We start from the raw sequence: 22,472 nt of genomic DNA, 5'->3' as shown, positions 1-22,472 counted from the left end.
CGTCTAGGTGTCGAGAACTTTGTGTATGACAGCAAGATATTTGGCGAGAGTTGGGAGGAGCGCAAAGCCCGTATCCAGAGCGAGTCACCGATGGGGAAACTGCCTGGATGGGACCTCTTCTCGGTGATCGTTAAGACTAACGACGACTTGAGACAAGAAGTGTTCACGATGCAGCTTATCCACAAGCTCAAGTCCATTTTCGAGTTTGAGGCGCCACACTTGTGGCTGCGCACTTACCGTATCGTCGCCACTGGAGCTAATATCGGCCTACTGGAGACAATTACAGACGCTTGCTCGCTGGACCACCTCAAGAAGACGTTCCCAGGAGGGAATTTGGCTGACTACTTTCGCAGTGTGTACGGCAGCGACACGTTGAGCTCGGAGTTTATCGCTGCGCAGCGTCGGTTTATTGAAAGCATGGCTGCGTACTCCATCGTGAGCTACGTTCTGCTGCTTAAGGACCGTCACAATGGCAACATCTTGCTCAGTTCAGAGGGCCGCGTGATTCACATCGACTTCGGCTTCATCCTAGGCATCGCTCCTGGAGGCATGTTCAGTGTTGAAGACGCCCCGTTCAAACTTACGAAGGAGATGGTTGACGTAATGGGAGGTTTGGGATCACATGGCTACAAGCATTTCCGCAACTGTTTGTACGAGGGCTTTGTGGTGCTTCAGAAATATCACTCAGAGATCGCTGCACTGCTGCAAACAACAGGCCAGCATTCCCCATTCCCTTGTTTCCACGGTGCTAAATTGGCGCGTGTAATTACCAGTTTACGGACGCGTTTATGTGTCGGTCTTTCGCGACGAGATATCCGACACCGTGTGGACCAGCTGATACGTAAGAGCTACAACGCCTGGGGGACGCGGCAATATGACTCGTTCCAGCTACGTAGCAACAACATTCATCCGTAGACGTCAACATGGTGTCGTCATGTTATCGTCCAAGGCTTTATCCAACGCTGTTGCGTTGATACTACACAGCTACGCGATGGTAGCTAAGCTATAGCGCCACCCGTAAGTATTTTAGTGGCGCATTCGTTTTTCGTGGTTAATTCAGTACGTAGTTTCTTTGTTTTGATTTAATCTGGTCTGGTACGCTTCATGATCTTGGTGAGATGTTTGCGAAGGTTGTCGTTGTCCTCTGTGAGCATCACGTTTTTGGTGAGTAACTCAGCGCAGCGGCGCTCAACTTGTTCCAGCAACGTCATCCAGTGCGCTTTGGTACTTGCCAAACGTGATTCGAGTTGGGTCTTGGCTGCACGCAGCGTTTCTAGCTCACTGAGGTCTGCGTTGTTGGAGCTTATCTGTTGCGTGGCATGCGTTGTTTGCTGGAGAGTGAGGCGTCGAACTTCTTCAAGCTGGCGAGCGAGTTCTGCGTGCACTTCACGGACCCCAGTGTCGTTGTCTTTAGTTGGTACGGTTTGTTCGTGTTGCTGTCTCTCCTTCTGCTCACGTAGTAGGTTCGCGTTTTGGGCCTCAAGCCCTGCAAGTGCAAGTGCTTGTTCCGATCGCTGCTGCATCTCGACTGCTAGTTGCTGTTCTGCAGCATCAAGACGCTCACGAAGTCGCTCCATTTCATCTACAGCATGCGTTTCCTCGCCATTTTGTGGCTCAGCAGATTCTCGAAGACGTCGCGTCAAACGCCAACTAGCATTTCGTGTACTGTCAAGTTCGTAGCGAAGTTCTTTTTCCCGCACTTGGTACGACGCTAGCAGTTCTCGCAGAGCTTGAATGCCTGTACCGGCCTCAGTGTCATTCCCTGATTGATGCAGGAGCGCGAGTTTTAACCGGAAAGTCTCAAGTTGCGCTTGCAGGTCATGACGTGCGCGCTCCAAAGCCAGCACAAGCTCTTCATTCTCCTCGTTCTTGGACTTCAAAGCTGCACTAGCAAGTTGTTTCTCGCGATTCTCACGAACCAACTCGTGCTGTACACGCTCCAGTTGAACTTCCAGCGAACGTTTATCCGCTGCAAACGCCGATCGCTGAATCTCCAGCTCGTCACTCAGTTGGTTAACTGTACGTTCGCGAATATTATCAGCGTCTCGTCCTGCCTGCTGCGTCTCAAGTTGCTCCTTCTTGGCCGCCAATTCTACCCGTTCCAGCTCCAATTCGCGACGTACCAGATCTTTGCGTATACTTTCAAGCTTTGCCTCGAATTCCGTGGCTTCGCGTCGCAGTTCTTCATTATCTGACCGAAGTTTTGTGCATTCACCCTGCTGCTCATCAAGTTGAGACTGACGAGTGCGTAATTGCGTAGCAAGCGTCTCCATTTCACTCTGGAACTTCTGCTTCTGATTGACTGCGACGATCAACTCCAGACTGAGCTGCTGATTCTGCTTGGCTTCAGCATCACGAGAATTCTCCGCAGATTTTACTGCTTTCTGCAGCATGGATAGCTCTACACCTAGTCGAGTCTTGTCAGCTACCAGTTCGTTCATTTTAGCACACAAATCCTGGATCTGTTCCGCTTTGGTGGCGTCGTCTTGCTGGATCTCAACGACGAGTTGTTCAGCCTTAATAAGTCGAGTTTCAGCCTCGAATTTGTCACTGTCAAGCTGCTGTAGTTGAGTATCGCGCTCCAACTGGAAAGCTACGAACGCTTTACTTAATGCCAACTTGTCCTGTTCGCAGGCCAGCAACTCAGTACGGAGAGATAACTCGTTGTCGAACAGCTCGCGATACTTAACGCGTAGCTCCCCTAACTGCGCTGTAAGTGCGTCTTTATCTTCACGCAACATTCGACGTTCCAGTCCGTTTTGAGCCAACTTCCCCTCCAAGTCGTGAAGTCGGCGCTCGTAGTCTACCAGATCTCCTGTAACAACCGTTGGGTGTTTTTGCATCGTGAACTGACGGCGCCGCAGACCTCGAAGCATGTCGTTGTTTACAACAGGAAACGTGCACACCCGAGACAGCAGTTTACCAAGCTGCAGTGTAGCGGTTGATCCTTTCATATCGCCAGGACTCAAACACAGTAACACGAAGGTGAGGCAATTACCTCCTAGCGCATCTTGAAGCAGAGTTGTGAGCTGTGAACCTTGATAATGAACGGGACCTTCGTCCGTGCTTCTACTTAAACTCTCAACTACGTCCTGCAGTGCGAATAAGGACTTGTTCAACAATGGCCCCTCCGACAATCGTACTGCTGTACCGGACTAAAAAATCAAATGCATTTGTTTAGCTATAAAAAAAATTGGGAAAACTGCATACTACGTACGCGTGTGAGACGATCAGTAGCTGGTAAGTCCGCAATGTCGAAGAGCGAGTGAAGCTCTTGCGTTGGCGCTTCCAGGAAACTAAACGTCTGCTTGACGGAGATCTGTGATTGAACCATAGCAGTTAGGAAATCTACAGGACCCACACTCAACAAAGTGTACACTTACCCGTAAGACGGCACCGGTAAACTCGGATAAATTGCCGTACTGACCGTTGGTACTGCGTCTGACACTGAGGCCAGCGTCTAATAGTTGGCGGAAGCTTCCGATAGACGTTAGGGGTGCTGATTGGGTCAAGTTCTTGACGATCTTTCCCAGTGCTGGGTCGTCCTCGATGAATAGATCTTGTCTGCTGTCTCTTGGTACTAAGAGATCCTAACCTCGAACATTTTTTATGAACTACACCAAACAAGCAAGAACGCTTCGTACATACCGTAATTGATTCTTCAAACAGCTCAGCGAACGACACACACAGCGAAAAAGTCGCGGAGGAGAGAGTTTGATTCTTCCTGGCGCTGGAAATACCACTATTTTTCACTACTGACCCACCGGTGTTATTATTCAGCGCCACGATTTTGTTTTGAAGTGTGTCGAACAGAGTCTGGAAGATTGCTACAGCTAAGCTTTGGTCCAGCATGGGCGAAAACAGCACTCGGCTCTTCTGTGCTTTAGCAGAACCAACTGCGAGCACGGAGACGTTCACACCTTCCACACACGCAGCAACGAGAGATCGCATCGACCTTTCTACTACATCTGCTTCCGTTGCCTCCTGATAGACATGATCCAGTTGTAGCGCCAAAGTCTGCTTGACAGAAAATAGGTTATCATTTACCAGTGTTTGGATTCCTGACAAAGGAATACTATACCTCGCCTGTCGAGTCATTCGCAATTTCGATTCGCTTGCCGTCTTTCACCCGCAGTGCAGAGTTGTCTACTGTAGAAAAGAAAAAAAAAACAGTTACCATTATTTTTTACCTATCATTGTAGACGACCTCGAATGCCAGAGCCAACGTACCTGGTGTTGCGGATGGTGAACCAATGTACGCATGCATCTAGAATGTACCAAATCAAGTACATTAATAAAATAAAGAACTATGCTCACCCTTTGTTTGTTCTCACCTGCACAGCGACACCTTTAGACCCTCGATCCACGACGCTCGCCGCCATGCAAGCACTTCCCGGACTGGTCTAGAATAATTATACACCCCTTCGCCTCAGCTATTACTATAGGCACTCCGATGGATGTGATGCTGATCCTCGTCCCACTTTTCCTACTTTTCTCGTTTTACTGAAAAGCATCCACTTTGACGAGAAGAAAACATGCGTCTCAACGCTATCGCTTTAATTCTCGCGCTGTGTGTGCTACATGTGTGTGGGCATACTCGACCTCGGGGTTATTTTCCTGATCATCTCCACATCGAACCAGGTGTCGTTGCTGAGTTTGCGATCTTCTCGGGGCTTGTCGTGTGTCTCTATGGCTTTCGACTGCTGCGGTTGATGATTTTCCTTTCTGGATTTCTCGTCATTGGATTGTTAGTCTCAGTGGCGTTTGAGAACACTTTCGGATTGAAGACGTGGGTACTCGCAGCTTCATGGATCGGCTTCGTTGTTATGGGAGCTGCTGGAGGTTGCGTGGCGCTGGCATTCTTCCCGTTAGGCGTGTTTTTGGTGGGGTCTATACTGGCCTACGCGTTCACTTCATCACTTCCGTATCGTATGCTGCCGGGTGAATCTAGCGCTGTACTTAACGGGGCAGTTGTGGTGTTGGGTGGAATGCTCGCGTGGCTGCTAGTACGTCCGTTTGCCATAGTTGCTAGCAGTCTCGTGGGCTCAATAACAGCAGTGTGGGGTATCGGCTATTTCGCTGGCAAGTATCCACGTAGTGACGACATTAATCGCTTCCATTCATACGTTATGAGAGGCAGAGAGCCTTGGATTTATTCCGTGCCAGGAGCGTGGTGGGCGTATCTGGCTGCAATGCTAGTGCTGCTAGTTGTTGGGATGATCAAGCAATGCCGCGATGTCGACAAAGCACGAAGTTACAGCCGCATTGGTCGCTACACAGGCTGGCGATCCAGTCCCAACATCCCGATTCCATGAGAGTCAAGAAGTTAGTAAGACACGGAGACTGCATTCATTATGAAGTCTAAAATTTCAGAGATCACTTCTCGTCCTCCTTTGTTGGCTCCACCACCAGTACAGCAGCATCGATAATCGCACGTAAGTCGTCCTTCTCCATGATAGCTCCGATGTCGTCGCTGCGGGAGACTTGCATCGACTCGTCCTGGTACTGAGCGGCGCGATCCACCAGCCCATTCAACAGACTTTCCTCCAATTCAAGTGTCGATGCTGTGGGCAAATCAAACCGCGTGACGACATAACGCAGCCATGCAGCCACATTGGCGCCCTGGAAGCCGCTCGCAGCCGTCAGTCGGTCGGCCGCGTCCTCCAGCTTCTCACGCAGCTCGTCAAAGAATGGATCGCCCTCGTTCTCACTCGCCAGCTCCGCATAGCGATCGAACACGAACGGCAGAAACGCGGTCGCTACCTGCGCGTGCGGCAAGTCTGAGATGCCGCCCATGGACACAGCCAACGCCTGCGCCGCTCCCGTGCCCGACGAGTTGGCTGCAATCCCCGATAATAAACTGCCGATAGCGAACTGTTCACGCAGCACAGCGCCCTTGAGATCCAGCTTGCCTTCTTTCAGCGGGGCAGCGAGAGCACCCGCCACAGCTTCCAATCCTTCGAGTGCCAGCTTGGTCGTCGTGTCATCCGCACAGCCCAGCAAGTAGCTCTCGAGACACTGACCCAAGGCTGTCAACGCGCCCTGCACTGTCGGACGCAATGGCACCGTTAACATCAAAGTGGGATCAATGATCACCGCCTTGCCACAACATCAACAAGTTCGTCATCAGATGATCACGTCAGACCGTTACAGAATTGACTAAAACTTGTACCCTCACCTCGGGTACGATCTCTTTCCCGGGCGCAAAGAGCAACTTAGTCTCGGCATCTTCTTCCAGCAGCAGAGAGCTCTTAGCCACTTCAGCGCCAGACCCAGCGATGGTCGGTACCAGCAGCAGCGGCGTGATGTCCAGTTTATCTTGCTGCAACTTAAGCACCTCCTCCTCGTCGTCGCCCCTGACAGCCACGAAGTCGGCGGCGCTGCCTCCATTGGCCAGGACAACTGCCACTGCACGCGCCGTGTCCATTGCGTTGCCGCCACCAAAAGCCACGACGCCGTCGGCGCCTACGCGCTGCGCCGTGGCAGCCGCGTGCTCTACACCTTGGAGTGTAGCGCAGTCGCGCTCCAACGTGTATTGGAAGCACGGCACGCCCGCTTGCATCAACAAGAACTCGGCGTATTGAGTGCGCGAGGCGGCGGCAGCGTCGCGGTCGCGCACCAGCAGCACCTTACGCATGCCACTGGCGCGACTTAAAGCACCCAGCTGTGTTGCCGCAACTTTAGCACCAAACAGTACGCGACCCGGTTGCCCAGACGCGCTGAGCTCATGCGGGCGAACGTCGAAGCTGGAGGAGATGCAGCGCGTGTGGCGGCGCAGAGAGAGGTGGGCGCGAGGACGCAGCAGCCGCAACATGGTCGACAACAATGTGTGGCAGTGCAAAAGTTTGCTACGAGTGAGGAGATCAAGTGGATATTCTGTATCCATATCGTTTTGAACAGGTGCAATGTATTTCGAATTCTTATACTGAAAATTGTTACGAAATGAAAGAGTATACGTACACCGACAACCGGGCCGCCAACACCATGTTGTAGGCGCCACCTCACAAGAGAAACGAGCAACAGGACGGTGCATTCGAGATTTCCTCGTTCTTAGATCACCTTTGTTTTCGCTTCGTCATCAATGGAATAAAGAATTGCGGAGCAATGAACAACCTGTGGCAATAACGGGGAACGTGGTCTCAACAGGTTTGGTGCTGTGCAGTACCGCTGACTCAGCGGCTGAGCCGGTGCTATCCGGTGCAGAATGGATCACTTCAGATTCTGCATGAAGACTCGAATCTTGACCGCTTCAGTAGATCGCTTTTCCCCGGGCCTTTTTTCCTTTTTTCGGGTTGTTTTCTTCTCTTTTGGATTTTTTTTTCTTTTAAAATTTTAAGTGAGCGCACTATTGGGAGCATCTTCTGACTCTAAAAGTATCCGGTTCACCGGCTCACTAGCGCATCAACGCGGGACAAGTTCTTCGTTCCGCCTGCGTATATATGAATAGCATTGCTTCAAAGCGCAGTATGTGTTGAATTGCTTGTACATGCAGCTTGCTCTGCAGTAAATGGCTAAGACCTGGAAATTCTAGGTGGAGCAGTACGTTACCGTTCAGGGTATCCAGACTCGTGCGCGGCTAGCGAAGTGAGACGTTGCGTGTTGGCAAACCATGCGGAAAATGCGCCGTGTTTGAGGCCACCTACCGCACAGAAACCAGTGTTGCGTGTGTTAAAAGAGGGAAATCGCGGATGCTTTGTCCCCCAAAGTGCAGCCCTTCAACGTTAGCAACGATTCAAGCCTCTCGTGCATCGAATTGCTGAACAGCGAGTGCACTGACAAGCTGAGCGTAGCTTCACCACATCCTGTCCGTCGATCCCACATGGGGAACATCAGTCGATGCTCGCTGGTCGCTGGCGGAGATGGCTTCTTGGCCTTTCATTCTCAAACTCGCCCCGACACGGACAGGAAAGTTCTCCACCTCCCCGTCATCATCAATTATGGTCCGCGTCTTCGCTGCTGCTGCGCTATCTGCGGCTGTCCTGGCTGCTAGCGCCAAGGCCTCCAACTTCTTCCTCGCCGCTGAGGCTCCGGACTACAACAACGAGGTGGTAGGCAACCTCTTGGCCAACGTGAGCGCCGTCCGTGGCGACGGTGAGGCATACGCGGTCTTCGACTGGGACAACACGTGCATGTTCGGCGACATCTCTTACACGTCGGTGTTCTACCAGGTGGACAACCTCAACTTCCGCTTCACACCGGAGAACTTTGAGTCCATCTTCTCGCTGGGCTACAACGCCAGCAGCAGCGACATTTGCCTGGTTAACGGCACCAACTCGGTGCTCGGCCAGGACGTGAACGGCACGGACGTGACGCTGGCCACGGTTCTGGCTGAGACCGCCAAGGACTACAAGGTGCTGTACGAGGCGTACGTTGCTCCAACGTACAACTTAACCAGCAACGTTCAGGCCTCGAACGTCACGCTGGACGAGATTAAGGAGACGACTGAATACCAGAACTTCCGCGCCAAGATGGGCTTCCTACTGTACGGACTTGAGGTCATGGACGGCGGCGACGATCACTCAGACTGCTCCCAGACCATCGCTATGACGGTGTTCCCTCACTTGCTTGTCGGCATGACGGAAGACGAGATCAAGACGCTCATTCGCTCTAGTATCCGCTGGAACCTGGGTCAGGCGCTCGAGGAGCCTACCTACACGTCGACGGGTGACCTGGCGGTCGAAGGCTCGTACACTAAGGGTCTGCGCTTCTTTAACGGACAGGAGTCGACTATGCGCGCGCTACGTGCCGCTGGAGTGGACGTGTACATCATCAGCGCCTCTCCTCAACTGTACGCCGCTGAGGCGGGCAACCTGTTCGGCCTGGGCAACATGGTGCCGAACGACAACGTGTTCGGCGTGCGCTTCAAGACGGACGACGCCGGCCGATTCACCGGTGAATTGGTGGACAATTACCCCATCACGTGGGGCCCTGGCAAGGCAGAGATCATCACCAGCATCTTGGAGCCGATCCACCAGGGTGCGCCCCCTATTTACTCGTCCGGTGACTCGGACGGCGACTGCGAGATGATGAACACGGTCCGTGACGGCGTCGTGGACACCAACAACCGTCTCAAGGGCAACTCTTCGTGCATCAACGGCTTCTACGTAAAGGCCTGTGAATATTTTGGCACCACAGAGCCCAGCACCGGCAACACTTACCTCCTGCAAGGTCAGGACCAGGTCATCGGTACGTGGATCACGTCTGGTTTCAGTACTGAGGACGGCGTCACGTACGAATCTGCCGTCGACTCGTACGACCAGTGCGCCCACTACAAGTTCCTCGACCTGTAAAAGATATGAGCAGCCAGGACCTGCTATTACTCTAGACGCCTTAGCCTTTGAACGAGACTCAAACAGCTAATATATTTGTGAACAATGCGTATGAACAATCAACCTGTACGGTTCAACTCTAGCTTGACCTCGACTTCTTCTTCTGGATCTCGACGGTATTCTCCAGATTCTCATACCACTCCAGCACCTCAGCCTCATCTCCCTCTTTCTCGGGATGAACATCCCCGGGCTTATAGCCCGACGACTGCTGGTCTAAAGACCGCGCTTCGGTCGTTGTACTTTTCTTTGGCCTGGACGTATGTTTGACCATGTCCGAGAGTGAATCTGGGGCGCCGACACTGCCAGCAGTCGACGACTTTAGTGTAGGAATCTTGACATCACGCACCTTCGCGTTGTCCTTGGAGCCGTAGAGTGCACGGAGAGTGTAGATATCACCGGCACTGAGTACCGCACGTGTTCCTATCTCCGAATCTCGACTCGAATTGCAGTGTTGCGCTACCGGTTGGATGCAGTTCTTAACGGTTTCCACGTCACAAAAGGCCTTAAGCGGGTACTGCGCCTTTGGGAAACAGAGACCAGCTGTACGACCGTAGTGCATGATGGACTTGGGGTCGTACGGCTTGAGCGTCGCCTCCTTACTCGTCTTTTTGGCGTAGTTTTCAGCCGAGACAGGTAGATTTTGGTCTGTCAGTACAATAACCTCTCTATCTGGATGCGTGTGTTCATGGTACAGCCCCATGGCGTGTCCGATCTCGTGGACGACGTTGCCCGGACCGCCGGCGAAGCAGCTCTCGCCCAGGTTCATGATCTGTGGCTTGCCGTCGTTCACGTATCCGACCATCCCATAGCACGCGTCCTCGTTCTGCTCAATACTGACGTATTTACCTTTGCATTTCGATATTGGGTCGCATTCCTCTAGTGTCACGTTCACGTCCGCCTTACTGTAGAGCTCCACGGCCGTGTTGATGACCTCGAGTTCGTAGTCGGAGAAGGAGCCGTTGATACGGTACCAAACAATATGATCCGGCCAGATATCCTCCTCTAGGATGATGGCTACACCCAGGCGACGGCGTTCCGTGGCTTCAAAGCAGTCCACTTCCCGGCTATTGATCCACTGCGGCGCGTCCACCAGTCCACGGTCTTCGAAACAGGTCGTGGCTCCAAACAGACACCGGGCGAAGATGCTACCGGGACGATGTGCACGGCCCACTAAATACTTGGCACTGCCATGATCGATCTGGACACCGTCGATGTTGCATGCAGCAGGACGTGCCCACGCACAAGCGGCCGAGAGCAGCAGCAACGTTGGGAGCAGCATTGATGCAGTGTAGTCTAAAGGGCGGACTGACTACTCGAATGTGATTGGCTGATAAAATATAGGAGTCAGAGATGACCAAAAAAAAAAAAAAAACTGAAGGGAATACAGTACAGCACCTTGCGATTACATGAATTTGTTCTATGTTTTCTGCTGAATTCTTTTTATTATTTTACTCCTGATAGCTAGGTGTCGAATTCACTTACTTTGTGTATTAACCTTATACAGATTTCAGTATTTGCCTTTGAACGAGTACCATCAAGTTTAAACATGCACTTCTTCCTGCCCCTCCTTTCTATCGTGAGCGGCATGAAGTAGTAGGATCGCTCAAGATACTACCATTAAGTATACCGACGCTAACGCATAGTTAACCGTCTACAGAGACGGCTGAACCGGGAGATGGAGAGGTTTGATGCTTGCCGAGTATCTATTGGATAGTGGCGATGAATTGACAACCTCACCAAAGTGCAAAATCGAAAAGTACTGCTAGAATTATTTTAATGTTAAAAATGTTATGAACAAGTATTTTAATACTAAACTAGCACTTGGCCATATTTTCAGAGATCGAAAAACCAGGTTGAAATGTGGGTGAACGCATCCTCAATGTTTCTTGGCGTTGGTATCACGATGCTACTTCGAGCGGAACTCCACTTTCTCGTAATACGGGACAGTTGCTGGCTTTATCTCGTTTCTATCTTCCTTGGAATTAGGTGCTGCGCTATTTATCAAGCTGATACAAAGCACTTCGAAGAATTAAAGCTGTCTCATAGATCGACTCGACTATTCCATCTCTTGGCCAACGCTATGAATCGGTTTCTGTTAGCTAGCACATTTCAATGTAAGACTGCAGTAGATGTACTGTGCGGTTTCCAACGGTACCACCCGTTCTGTATTGGTAAAGTACAAAATAATTAAATTCCAAAATATTCAGGATACCTTGTAGTTCGACTTCAGCAAGCAGTAGTTGTTGAGATAATTAAGCAAGGTTACCGGCGTCATTCCTCCGTGAAAGAAATGAAATCGACAGAAAGGTAAACGACATTGCTGAAGAGGAGAGCAAAATATGACCCTCGCCATTTAGAAATCTAGTGATCAACTTCGCAGCGAAAGCTTTTATTGTAAATCTTTACCATAATTATCTGCAACGTGATGACGAGGGTTTACAGAAATTCGGACACTGCGAAGAAGCAGACATATCAGATGTTGTGTTTCCGCACTTGCGATGCTGAGACTCAATCTAACGTCGAGCCGGGGATGGCGTGTAAGTACCCATTACATGTTAGTTGCAACCTGGCGATCGCCACGGTAAATACAATTGCATTCCATTGTTTAATACACAAGTAAACCCTTACTTGCTGAAAGGGAACCGCAATTCTATGTGGATTAATATTCAAACACTACCAAGGCAGTGATTTAAGGGAAGAACCACTACCGTGCATATGGAGATGTACGTGTAGTGCATTAGTTGATAAGTTGAAATCGATAATTTGTTGCGGACTCGATTAGCTTTTAAAACTATGATCTAATACATTGGCTCTTCGTTAAAACTTCATTAGGTCGCATCATGCCGACTCATCAAAGGATTTAGACAGTAGCTCACCAAATTTGACACTACCAATTACCACGCCAGTTACCATGCCAAGACCGATCACTGCTAGAAGGCGATTCGCACCCTTCGGAAGTGACTCATGTTTCTCGACTGCGTGTAGTATTTTCGATGATTGCGCCAAGGCAGCCGGAGTCGAATGTAGATGGTAATAATAGGCGGCAAAGGGTGGTATTATTACCACCCTCTCTTCATTTTGCAGCTTCTGGCTCCCCCTAAGACGTTGAATGATGTTGGCAGTGTCACGGGCATTGTCGATCGTTACACCTTCAGCGCTCGAGAAGCTCACGGCACTCACAAGGACCGCGACAACGAACCAGGCCAGTGTGAAGACGACGCGCATGTTCGTGTGCTGTGTGGAGCTTCGTGTGTGCGAGTGAAATTCCAGTGTGTCCGGTTCACCGAGAAAGGTTCTTCGATGATAAAACACGATTCGATTATTACAACTTTGTATGCCATGAAAAATGAAGAGACGATGGACGACAGTGAAGATTCTCAGATAACATCGTTTTTGAACAATCGATGACGGGCTAATTGCATGATTGCGAAAAAATTAGGCGTAGTACGAGGATCTTACTTGCGCTCCAGCAATTTACATGTGCATGTGAAAATTCATTGTGACGGCGGAAAGAGATGCCACTGAGGTGCATCGTTTGGCGTCACGCGCAGCTCATGTATCAAGTGTAATATTGCCAAGTCCAACGTCTTTTTTCATCTGATACAACTTATCAGATGAAAAAGACGTTGGACTTGGTAATTCCTACAGCCGCCAACGTCAATCAAATATGGATGACGTAAGTGAAGCCCGTATTCTCTACAAATCCTGTTAAGCTTATACGATTCACTTGCGCTTTACTTCGAAGTACTAGTTTTTGGTACTTTACATGGTACTACTTATAACTACATGCTTACGCTTAGTTTTACCGTAATTTTTTTGCGCAATTCCCGATGAGTATTACTGTAATACTCACCATAATACTTTTACATAAACCTGTTGTTGAATACCTATTTTCATGTAGAATTGTGAAGTGCTCTAAACCTTTTGTGGATGAATAGACCGCTCTTTTATTAGTTCCATGTAACTACCTCCGAATGTGGACTCGCTCAAAGTTGTTCAAGGATATACTGAGGGTCGCTGTAGCTCTGGAAGATGGAAGGCAGCTTGGGGATTTTGTACGCTTGCGGCGAGCAGACTGACGGGAAGATCACAGTCGTGAACAGTCTCTTGGGACGCAAGGTACGAGAAATCTGCGGCGGTTATGATCGATTTGTGGCGTTGGTGGACGCGTGGGAACTTGAGTGGGCCGTCAGCAAAGAAAGCTACTTGGAGAGTCAGTTGGTGGAGGAAGGATTGAAAGATGTTAAGGTCCACCATGTCGCAGTTGGGAAGAACTACAGCGTTGCGCTCTCATTAGACGGTCAGCTATTCTCTTGGGGTCGATCTGGTGCAGTATTGCAGTGTAGTGAACTCGGTCACCAGCATGGCGTGTCTAATGTGTACAAGTACCGTGTCACAACACCTGGGCCTGAATCGGATGATACGACTGCTACGGGTATCCCTCATCGGGTCGTAACATCTTCAGAGCTCTTTTTCTCTCGAGTATCTTGCGGTAAACACCACTCCGCTGCTGTCACGGATAATGGAGATCTGTATACTTGGGGTCGGAACACCGAAGGTCAGCTGGGGCACGTGTTCAGGACTCTTCCGAAAGAGGTTAATACTGTGGTTAATGGCATCGGTGCGTGGCCGAAATACGTTGGTTTCTTTCTAGGTAAACCTCGCGTTGTGTCTGCCTGTTGTGGCAATAGCTTCACTGCGGTACTTCTAGCAGACGGCAGCGTTTACCTGCTTGGTGGTAGTTCACTTAGGCCAGTCTCCAAGAAGGCCTTTACTTCGAAGACAATCAACTTGATACTGGATACAGGGTCTGATGGTGAACCTTTCGTCGATTTAGCATGTGGAGCCGAACATATTCTAGCGGTAACAAACAATGGTGAGATGCATTCATGGGGACTTAACACGTTTGGTCAACTTGGACACGGTGGGAAGACTGGAAGAGGGAAAACTGAAATTAAAGGCGGGAAGGCTTTACCTGGTACTGTGCCAGGTGATAGTTCGATCAAGTGGATAAAAGCTTTCGGTGGTGGCAGTTATTCAGCCGGAATTACAACTGAAAACCAACTGTACACGTGGGGGAACGGAAGTTACGGGAAGTTGGGGCATGGTAACAATTCCTGCGAGTTTGAGCCACGATGTGTAGAATTGTTACAGCACGTTCATATCGGGCCAGTGGTGTGTACAGATCGCAATCTCTTCGTCTTTGCACCGACCTATATCTCCGGAATAGTCCCAGTTTGTGGGGAGTACACGGGTGGATACGAGTTGCGGATACGCGGCAGTGGATTCTGGTCTAGTGACAATGTTACAGTGCGATTCGTGCCATTGACGGATGGTCGACTACTACGCGGCACGCTTGGAACATTCTGTGAGGTTACAGGGGAGGTGGTTTGTCAAGTACCAAAGTTCCGGTTGACGGGAGAATACGCTGTCGAAGTGTCGATGAACGGGAAACATTTTACTTCAAACGGCAGAGTTTTTACAGTGTTTAAGCGTCCACAAGTTGCTGCAGTGTCAGTGTTCGACGTTCGGTTTGACGGAGGGGAGGAGCTTACATTTTCACTATGTGGTAGTCTTCCAGAGATCTGTAGACGTCCGATTATCCGTTTTGTACGCTGTGGTATTGATGGAAGCAGTGGACAACTTGTACCAATGGATAATGTTGAGAGTTCAGTTTCAGTTGGAGTTTTCGATGAATCTTCAATAAACGTTGACGAAGAAACTGGACATGATTCTTCAGATGTTACTGGTAGATTGCTTCGATTAACTCTACCTGCTCTTTCCAGTAACGGAGAGGGTATTGTGCCGTTCACACTGGAGATTTCTTACGATGGAGGCCTCATGTTTACACCAGTGTGTGTGGATCCAACGCTTGCGAGACAAAATGATGAAGATGACGACGAAGAGAACTACAATCACTCTGGTAAACACGAGGAACCAGAGCAAATAAAGCCTCACATAATTTGGGCGCATGATGCTCAATTGGTTCGTGTTAGTCCCAACTCGTTCCTTACTAACGATCTGCCACGGAAAATTACACTGGAATTGTCAAACCTCCTTCCACTTGGAGTAGCAAAGCTCTTGGTGACAATGGTGCACTCTCTATCTAATGCCAGTGATGAAACCAATAATGCAATTGCGTCGGCTACTCTTAGTATAGACAAAGTGGAAGGAAACTTCGTGACGTGTACAATTCCACGTCTGAATGAGTGGCAGTGCACATCTCCTACTAATCCTAAAGCTCAGGGGTTGTCCTCGGAATGGTGGAAGATATACGCGAAGACAGGGTTTATATGCGGAATCCAGGTCTCTATGAACGCTGGGAGAACGTTTCTACCAGCTCAGCTGCAACTCGGAGGAAGAAGCGCCTCAACAGCAACTCAAGTGTTCGGTTTACTTACCACCGGAAAGTTACTGAGTATGTTCCCTAACGTCGGGATGGTGTCTGGAGGTACACAAGTGTCTGTGGCTGGTGACTTTTTCCACTTCGACACTCAAGACGCAGCTGTGAAGCTCAAGTGGAGAGAAAGTAACGTCGTACTTCCTGCGATTTGCGTTCGACCAGAGGAATCTACTGGAGGTAAAAAAGCGAACTCGACCACTCGACGTGTGGTGTTCCGTACTCCACCTTTGCCGTTCCCTGACGACACAGCTACTGCTACTGCAATGGCCGAGGGAATGATCCTTGGTACACGAGAAGAAGTTGAGGTCTTTGTATCGTTAGATGGTGAACACTTTACGGATACAGCTCTAAGTTTCGTGTATTGTGCGGTCCCTGAGATAACTGGGATTACCCCTCACGAAGCAGAACCTGGCACGAAAATGGTGTTGACAGTGGAGAAAGTGGTCGCTACTACCGCAGCTTGTGTAAGACTGGAAGCTGCTGAGTCAAAAGTCTCGCTGGTACGTTCTGTGTCGCTGAATTTTAGTCACTTTTGCGAGTTTTTAACATAACATTTTGCTCGGTTAGGTGGTACCGGTGGATATCGACGAAGTAGCTCATACGGCAACGTTTGTGCTTCCTGATCTCCCTCATAGTGCCGAGGAGCAGGTGCATGTGACATTGTCGCTCAATGGCCAAGAGTTCACGGAGGCTGTTACAGACCACACAGTGGTGCCAAATGCAGGAGAATCGAGCTTCCGCTACAAAAGCCTGGCAACCTGAACTGCTTTTTGCAGAAAGCAAAGGAGGCTTGAACGTCCGCTATTTTAAAAGGGAAAACAGAAACTATTATAGTCCAATACTGATTTTCATAGTTGTTTTGTAGATTATGCTGCAGTCCATGACAAGTTGTCAGTGACAACATGTCATAAATGGCACGTGCGTCTACTGAATCGTTGTTACTGGTAGCTTGAAATCCACGTCGTTGATTTTGTAGCTTCAACCGCAAGGAAACGGACTAGTACTGTAATGCTTTAATAGCTGCTAGCACATTTTACGTACCAGGATTAATTCGGTTGGATGGACGTCCCAGTATACCAGTACGTCAGTAACGATAACCTGGCGATAATGTGGTGGGATGGTCCTTTTCGGTATATCAGTACAGATGCTAGCACGCTAAGCGCTAATCTGTTTTTAATGTGCGCGATGGTCCTTACCGATATATCGACCAAAGCGAAATTGTGACAAGGCGAGCGGTTTAGTTTATGGCTGACGTCAAGACGCAGAACACAATTGACTACGGAAGCCGATCGGTACCTCAAAATTGACGAAAGTTTTTACATGACCCACTTGAGATGCAAAAAATTGCATTTTTAAATGCAATTTTTGAAGCTCAGCTTTGCCAAGTAAATTCTCACGTCTGCAGGTTTATATTTTCTGTTCAGCATACTATGATCGAAGCAAGCACGTGAGCGTGAAACTTTTCAAGGAATATTCTGCTACATGTCATTTGATCGATTTGAAAGTAGCTCCTTCGCGAATACAGAGCAGATGCTGATGCTGTGAAGCAGGTGCAGTAGATGCATTAGGCCGGGGGAATTATTGTTTCTAATTATTCAAAGATCTGTAGAGCCTCTTCAGTAAAATGCGCATACGTTATTGCTTCCTCTCCATATATGCCATTAATACCGACGCCGTTCGTCTTATATCTCATCTTAGCGTAAATTGAAGCAGTTTCTACAATGTTAGCACGTAAAGGACTGATAATAATGATAGTTTGATTGTTGCAGCATCTTCCGGCGCCTCCGTCTTATCACATTGCAGTGTAGTCATGAGCGTGTATCCGAGTTACTAGAGAGTTAGAGAACAAAGGGGTCAGATCCTATCCCAGCCCTAGTAACTTGTATTGCATGAAATTGTGTATAATACACACCAGACAAACACGAATTAATCCCTGTTGCTGTATGTTTACTTCGTACCGAAGCACTGCCAGTATAAAAACACACTAACAAAGCAGGTTGGTTTGGTTTTCGCTCGGTTCTATCATTTTTTTTGTTTGCTGTGAAGTAGCATTCCTCGTCGGGTGTTCTCGACCTACAGGTCTCTTCTGGCAGAGATCTAGGAGATGGATTAGGCCAAAGCATTATCCAGGTACTCTTGGACTTCTTTATCTGTCGTGGCCGGACGTCCATTAATGGTTATGCCCTCAGGCAGTAGCACGATCTCCAGCATAAAGTCGTTGAGACTACCACTGTGAATCAATGTGGAGGTGGCCTCAAAATTATTAGCCCCTGCGAATATGTCGATAAGCGATGACACCGTGATCTTGGGGTCGTTCACGCACCCCGCAAGGCGCACTAAACACTTTTTCTCGTCCACAACGCCGTCCTTCTTCTTCACACGGTATTTCCGAGGGCAGACATAGATGTTGTTACTGTCGAGTGACTCAGGATCATACATGGGTTTGCGAAGATGGGCGAAATTTCCGCTATCAAGTGAGTCGGGGTCATACTCGGGTTTCAGATTAACGGAGTTTCTGGCGCTGGCGGTAGCGACGACGGTGGCCACAACGGATAGAAGAGTGATGAACTTCATTCGAGGAAGAGTGAGGAGAAGCAAGTGTGCTGATGGATGAAAAACGAAGAATGACAAAGAGCTCCGTTGACAGGAAGTATCCTCACTGAGAGAAATGTGTTTTTTTTTTAGATAGAATACTGCATAATACCGTGTTGATGGATGGGACATAAAACTCCCATCATCATCGCGGATGATGCCGTCACTCTGCAAAACTGTAAAGTACCGGATTCCATGCTTTTTTTCCTGCAACCGATATAAGCTAAGAACTCCGTCTATAGTGAATCTGTAAAATTTACTTGCGAAAAAAAGTGTGCAGAGGATTATTAACAGTGTTTCATTGGGTAATCTTAGATGTAAACATTTCATAATATGGACGTGTTTACACAAAATATAGTTCAGAGCGATACGATTGGCTATTGTGTGAGATTTGATGCTAATGTAATTACGCTGGTTGCAAGAATCCCGTGATTGCTGGAAATGCATGGAATCCGGTACACTACCGAAAACTCACAGTACACTACGCGAATTCTTTTGCGGGGACTCTGCACTAAGGGCCAAACACTGGTATGGCTACAGAAAAACCCACAACCGAGGTAAGTCTCAAAAAGGTATTTCAAATGAATATGGAGCTGAAATTAGTTCTGTGATATTATTTTAGAGTCTACCAGGGATCCGAATTTCCTTGTATAGTTCACTATAATCATATACTCTTTACACCAATTGTTTTGCTATTCGTCAGTGAATGAATTCGTAAAATTGATACCCTTACAAACATTTGAAAAATACTCCTCTCCGTAAATTAAAAAATGCATCTTTTCCACACACTTACGATGGCGGGTTGTCATTTCTGGCGCTAAAATATTAGCTTACCCCCAAAAAGTGGGTCGGTAAAAAAAACAATAATGTCATTTTATTGACCAACCATGTATTGCAATGCATATTACGGAGAAAGAAGACTGGGACTCTTTTTAATCAGAATTTTGGACTTTTTAGGATTTTTAGAATTCCAAATTTGATTTGATGTGACCAATGCCGACTAAAGTGAGCGGGTGGAACGCGCGCAGCCAAAGCAAACCGCGGGGGATGCCCTCGAAGCTGGCCCGCGAATAAAGTCCAGCAATGAGCTCCGCTTTGAGCCGCGCAATTGCACAGGCCTGTTGAGAGAATTATATATAGGAGAGTTTTGAACATTTAGAGCACCTTTAGGACGCGTGTCGAAAAAATTGTGTAGGGTTCGTTTACTATAGTAAGATTATGTTCATTGCATGCGTGAGAGCCGACTAACGAGACTTTGAAAAGCTTGTCTCTTAATGGTATTATCGACATGTGCCAAAAACCTGGCTTCATTGGATCGCTTTTTAAATTTCTATATTGCCGTTGTAGAAAAACAAGCCACCCTGCCTGCAACAGAACTTGTAGCCTTCTAGATGATGGCTTACGCTACAAGTTGCCGGGGATAACTCCCAAGACTTTAATTCGCAAATATCGCCTGAGTCCATAGTCCACCGATTTTCACTAAACGAGCACATCGTGTGTGTAAATTTTGTGCCTGGTGGTTTGTCTGAAGAAGCGATGTGCTGTACATTAAATTATTTCTTTTGTGAATGCCTCTCCAGCGAGAATAACTCAACTATTACAGGGCTACACAAAGGCTGGATTATTCTTCTTGTATAGCTATTTGTGTACACCCGCAAGAATGACGCCGGTATTTATTAGCGAATCTTCTGCGTCTGTTCCGCAGGCGCTGCAGCTGTGCGCGCATTCGACGAGCCGTCACTGTCAAAATTGTAGCAGATGGCATTTTTCTACTATTCCTTTCTCTTTTTGAATCAAAACATGAAGTTGTATTCACGTGACACTGCTTGCAAATGAAGCGTCCGTAATCCTAAATTGCTGGATTACAAATTGAGCATACCGTATCCAACTACTGTCCACTCATTCAAGTGTTCATTAAATTGTGGTGTCATGGTGAGTACATTACGTTTTGGTCAGTAAGTTACTCTTCCGTTGTCTCACTTTGCGACTCGATCCCTAACAGCTCAGCCGGTCCTGGCCACAACCTCTTGAACAGCTCTCATGCGCCTTAACTTCATCATTTTCGTGCTGGTATCGGTATGTTTCGCACCCAGTGTTAACTCGGCCATCACTGGCCAAACACTCTTGGGGCAAAAGGTCTCTTCGGAGTGACGAGACAGCTGATGCCGAAGAAAGAGCTCCAACAATAAATGGAAAATGGCTATGGGGACCTTTCTCCAGTGCAACTTAGGAAAATATGCTGATAGACACCAAGTATCAGCGTAAGATGTTGAAAAAGTGGGATGACTATACCATGGACACAATCAACGAACCAATTGGACACGGAATCATTCGTGACGATCAGAATCTTGCCAAGATGATCTTGGATTATGTCCAGAACCATCGTCTCTACAATTAAGAGATTGCTGGTGACGAGATGCCAATTTGGGGGAAATCTGAGCACATTAAATATGTTAAATATTAATGAATTCAGATAACGCACCTCGCTTTCTGTTGCTTTATACTGATGTACCGCATGTACCAGTAAAGCATGTAGTACAGCTTTCGCCTTATGGTGACCTAGAGACTCATGCGTTGATTTAGTTGAGCAGCAACAGAACTATAGAACGTCGAGTACATTGTCTAATGAACCCAAACGGTATTTTTACTTGATCGCCATAATGCCCTTAACAAACAGTCTTGCGGTCTTTACCTATATGGTATTTTCCAGGAGGTAAATTCGAAGACATGGCTTCAGGTCTGGTGTGCTCGCAGTTATTGGGCGAATATGCTTTGAGTATGGAGTTAACCGAGACGGCTAATGGTCATATAGGACGCCAAATGCCTTTCAAGTATTAGACCACTAGTTTGCATTTTGCTTAGCCTTGGTCGGACTGTCCTTAATGTCAAGTAAATTTGATGAGTTCCAAGAAAATTAGTTTGAGTGGAAATTTAGAGTACCCGCGTGGCTGGATGCGAGTCCGTATGTCATGTGGTATTGAATGCCGAGTAATGCATCCCTACTTACAGGTTATCACCTATATGTGAGAGTTTTTGTTATTTGAGCATGTCCTACGCAGCTACGCGATCATCATTGATAAGAATGCAGCGGTTCTCAACGCCGAGCTGTTGGGGTGCTATTATAAATCCAATAAGCACGGCAAACGCACTCGATGGTTTATTCTTGATATTCTCAGTAGGGTATCATTCGCAGTGGCAACGGGGGTGGCCGACCATACGCTGCGGCTATGCATGTCGCCCAATGGTAGCAGTATGTTTCTACGTCAACGCTACTGTTCAGTACATGCAGGGCGTTCTGTTGAGAGTTGGTTGCTGTTCGTGCTGTGCTGGGGCGTGTGCATTCTCAACACTTGGCTGCATACACTTGGGGCTGAAGTTAGATATGCCGAACGATGTACCAGCTTCGGGATCTTCACTATGAAAGTAGTGATATCAGTCAAATAAAATCTGTCTCAGAGAGTAATTTGTTATACCGAACCTTAATGCGTCCCGTAAACATGCAAACTTGCAGTTGCAAGTTTACTAGACGGATTATCGGACGACCCTTCCTGGCTGACAACAGTTTCCTTCACGGCCTGAAGGAGCCTGAAGTGAACCTTAGTTCAGGACAAATTTAGTGAACCGAATTAACCCAAGAAACTCGATTCACGAGGTTTTTCGATTCACATGGAACTGTGAGTATTGAAGTGAATCGAACGTAAGCAGTTTGAACCGTACTTACCGATTCGAAAGTAAAAGCTACTATTGGCTTAACCCCAAAGGTGAAACAGCACTTAAGTTCGCGGCTTTAGTAGAAAGTGAGTGGACAAGTGATACTAACGACAGCCACGAAAATGAATAATGGAGGCTTAGGTGTACAGTATAGTCGTGTACTCAAAATGGCTTTCGCCTCAAGGATCTTGCTGAGCTTTTGGTAGTTCGTTCACGAGTGGTCAATTGCATGTGTGCTAATATCGGATGGTTAAGCATTGTCAATGCTGAAAAGCGCATTGAACGGGCGCCTTTTACGCGGCGTAAGTGCTGAAAGGCCGGATGCAGTGCGGCCCTACGTGAAAGGCGAAGACGAGGTGGCCCCTTTAAATTTTGCCCAATCCTATAGCCAGGAAACGAGCAACAAACGAAACACATTCAGCGATGATTTAGTATTA

General features: G+C 48.2%; 8 protein-coding genes across 8 annotated transcripts in view; 4 read left to right on the top strand and 4 right to left on the bottom strand.

Annotated features, from left to right (window-relative positions):
- The window catches only part of PPTG_21000 (hypothetical protein), a gene marked incomplete at both ends in the record, with an annotated part of 5,455 nt that extends 4,540 nt beyond the window's left edge, over nt 1-915 (top strand). The window contains one exon of the mRNA XM_008894433.1: nt 8-915. Coding sequence (XP_008892681.1) covers nt 8-915 — 908 coding nt within the window. The remainder of the gene's footprint in view (nt 1-7) is intronic.
- Nucleotides 916-1,048: 133 nt separating this feature from the next.
- On the bottom strand, nt 1,049-4,382 carry PPTG_02944 (hypothetical protein; the record flags this gene model as incomplete). Its single annotated transcript, XM_008894280.1, has 7 exons — nt 1,049-3,155; nt 3,218-3,319; nt 3,384-3,590; nt 3,649-4,017; nt 4,082-4,149; nt 4,231-4,267; nt 4,335-4,382. 7 exons carry the CDS (start codon nt 4,380-4,382, stop codon nt 1,083-1,085), a joined length of 2,904 nt encoding a protein of 967 aa, XP_008892528.1. The 3' UTR covers nt 1,049-1,082.
- A 133-nt stretch (nt 4,383-4,515) lies between these two features.
- PPTG_02943 (hypothetical protein) lies at nt 4,516-5,388 on the top strand. Its single transcript, XM_008894279.1, has one exon. It carries the CDS (start codon nt 4,536-4,538, stop codon nt 5,313-5,315), a length of 780 nt encoding a protein of 259 aa, XP_008892527.1. The 5' UTR covers nt 4,516-4,535; the 3' UTR covers nt 5,316-5,388.
- Nucleotides 5,039-6,898, bottom strand: PPTG_02942 (hypothetical protein). The gene is made up of 2 exons (XM_008894278.1): nt 6,179-6,898; nt 5,039-6,099 (listed from the first exon to the last, which is right to left on the bottom strand). The coding sequence occupies exons 1-2, from the start codon at nt 6,884-6,886 to the stop codon at nt 5,377-5,379; spliced, it is 1,431 nt and encodes a 476-aa protein (XP_008892526.1). The 5' UTR covers nt 6,887-6,898; the 3' UTR covers nt 5,039-5,376.
- A 714-nt stretch (nt 6,899-7,612) lies between these two features.
- PPTG_02941 (hypothetical protein) lies at nt 7,613-9,390 on the top strand. The gene has a single exon (XM_008894277.1). The coding sequence runs from the start codon at nt 7,860-7,862 to the stop codon at nt 9,288-9,290; it is 1,431 nt and encodes a 476-aa protein (XP_008892525.1). The 5' UTR covers nt 7,613-7,859; the 3' UTR covers nt 9,291-9,390.
- On the bottom strand, nt 9,320-10,680 carry PPTG_02940 (hypothetical protein). Its single transcript, XM_008894276.1, has one exon. It carries the CDS (start codon nt 10,606-10,608, stop codon nt 9,409-9,411), a length of 1,200 nt encoding a protein of 399 aa, XP_008892524.1. The 5' UTR covers nt 10,609-10,680; the 3' UTR covers nt 9,320-9,408.
- A 2,681-nt stretch (nt 10,681-13,361) lies between these two features.
- Nucleotides 13,362-16,576, top strand: PPTG_02939 (hypothetical protein; the record flags this gene model as incomplete). The annotated part of the gene is made up of 2 exons (XM_008894275.1): nt 13,362-16,232; nt 16,300-16,576. The coding sequence occupies 2 exons, from the start codon at nt 13,362-13,364 to the stop codon at nt 16,492-16,494; spliced, it is 3,066 nt and encodes a 1,021-aa protein (XP_008892523.1). The 3' UTR covers nt 16,495-16,576.
- Nucleotides 16,577-17,841: 1,265 nt separating this feature from the next.
- On the bottom strand, nt 17,842-18,306 carry PPTG_02938 (hypothetical protein; the record flags this gene model as incomplete). The annotated part of the gene is made up of 1 exon (XM_008894274.1): nt 17,842-18,306. The coding sequence occupies one exon, from the start codon at nt 18,304-18,306 to the stop codon at nt 17,842-17,844; it is 465 nt and encodes a 154-aa protein (XP_008892522.1).
- Nucleotides 18,307-22,472: the final 4,166 nt, after the last annotated feature.

The sequence above is a fragment of the Phytophthora parasitica genome (genome assembly GCF_000247585.1).
Source record: "Phytophthora parasitica INRA-310 unplaced genomic scaffold supercont2.2, whole genome shotgun sequence".
Lineage (NCBI taxonomy): Eukaryota > Oomycota > Peronosporomycetes > Peronosporales > Peronosporaceae > Phytophthora > Phytophthora nicotianae.
Note: the sequence above shows the minus strand (reverse complement) of the source record. Positions and strands in the feature narration are given on the sequence as shown.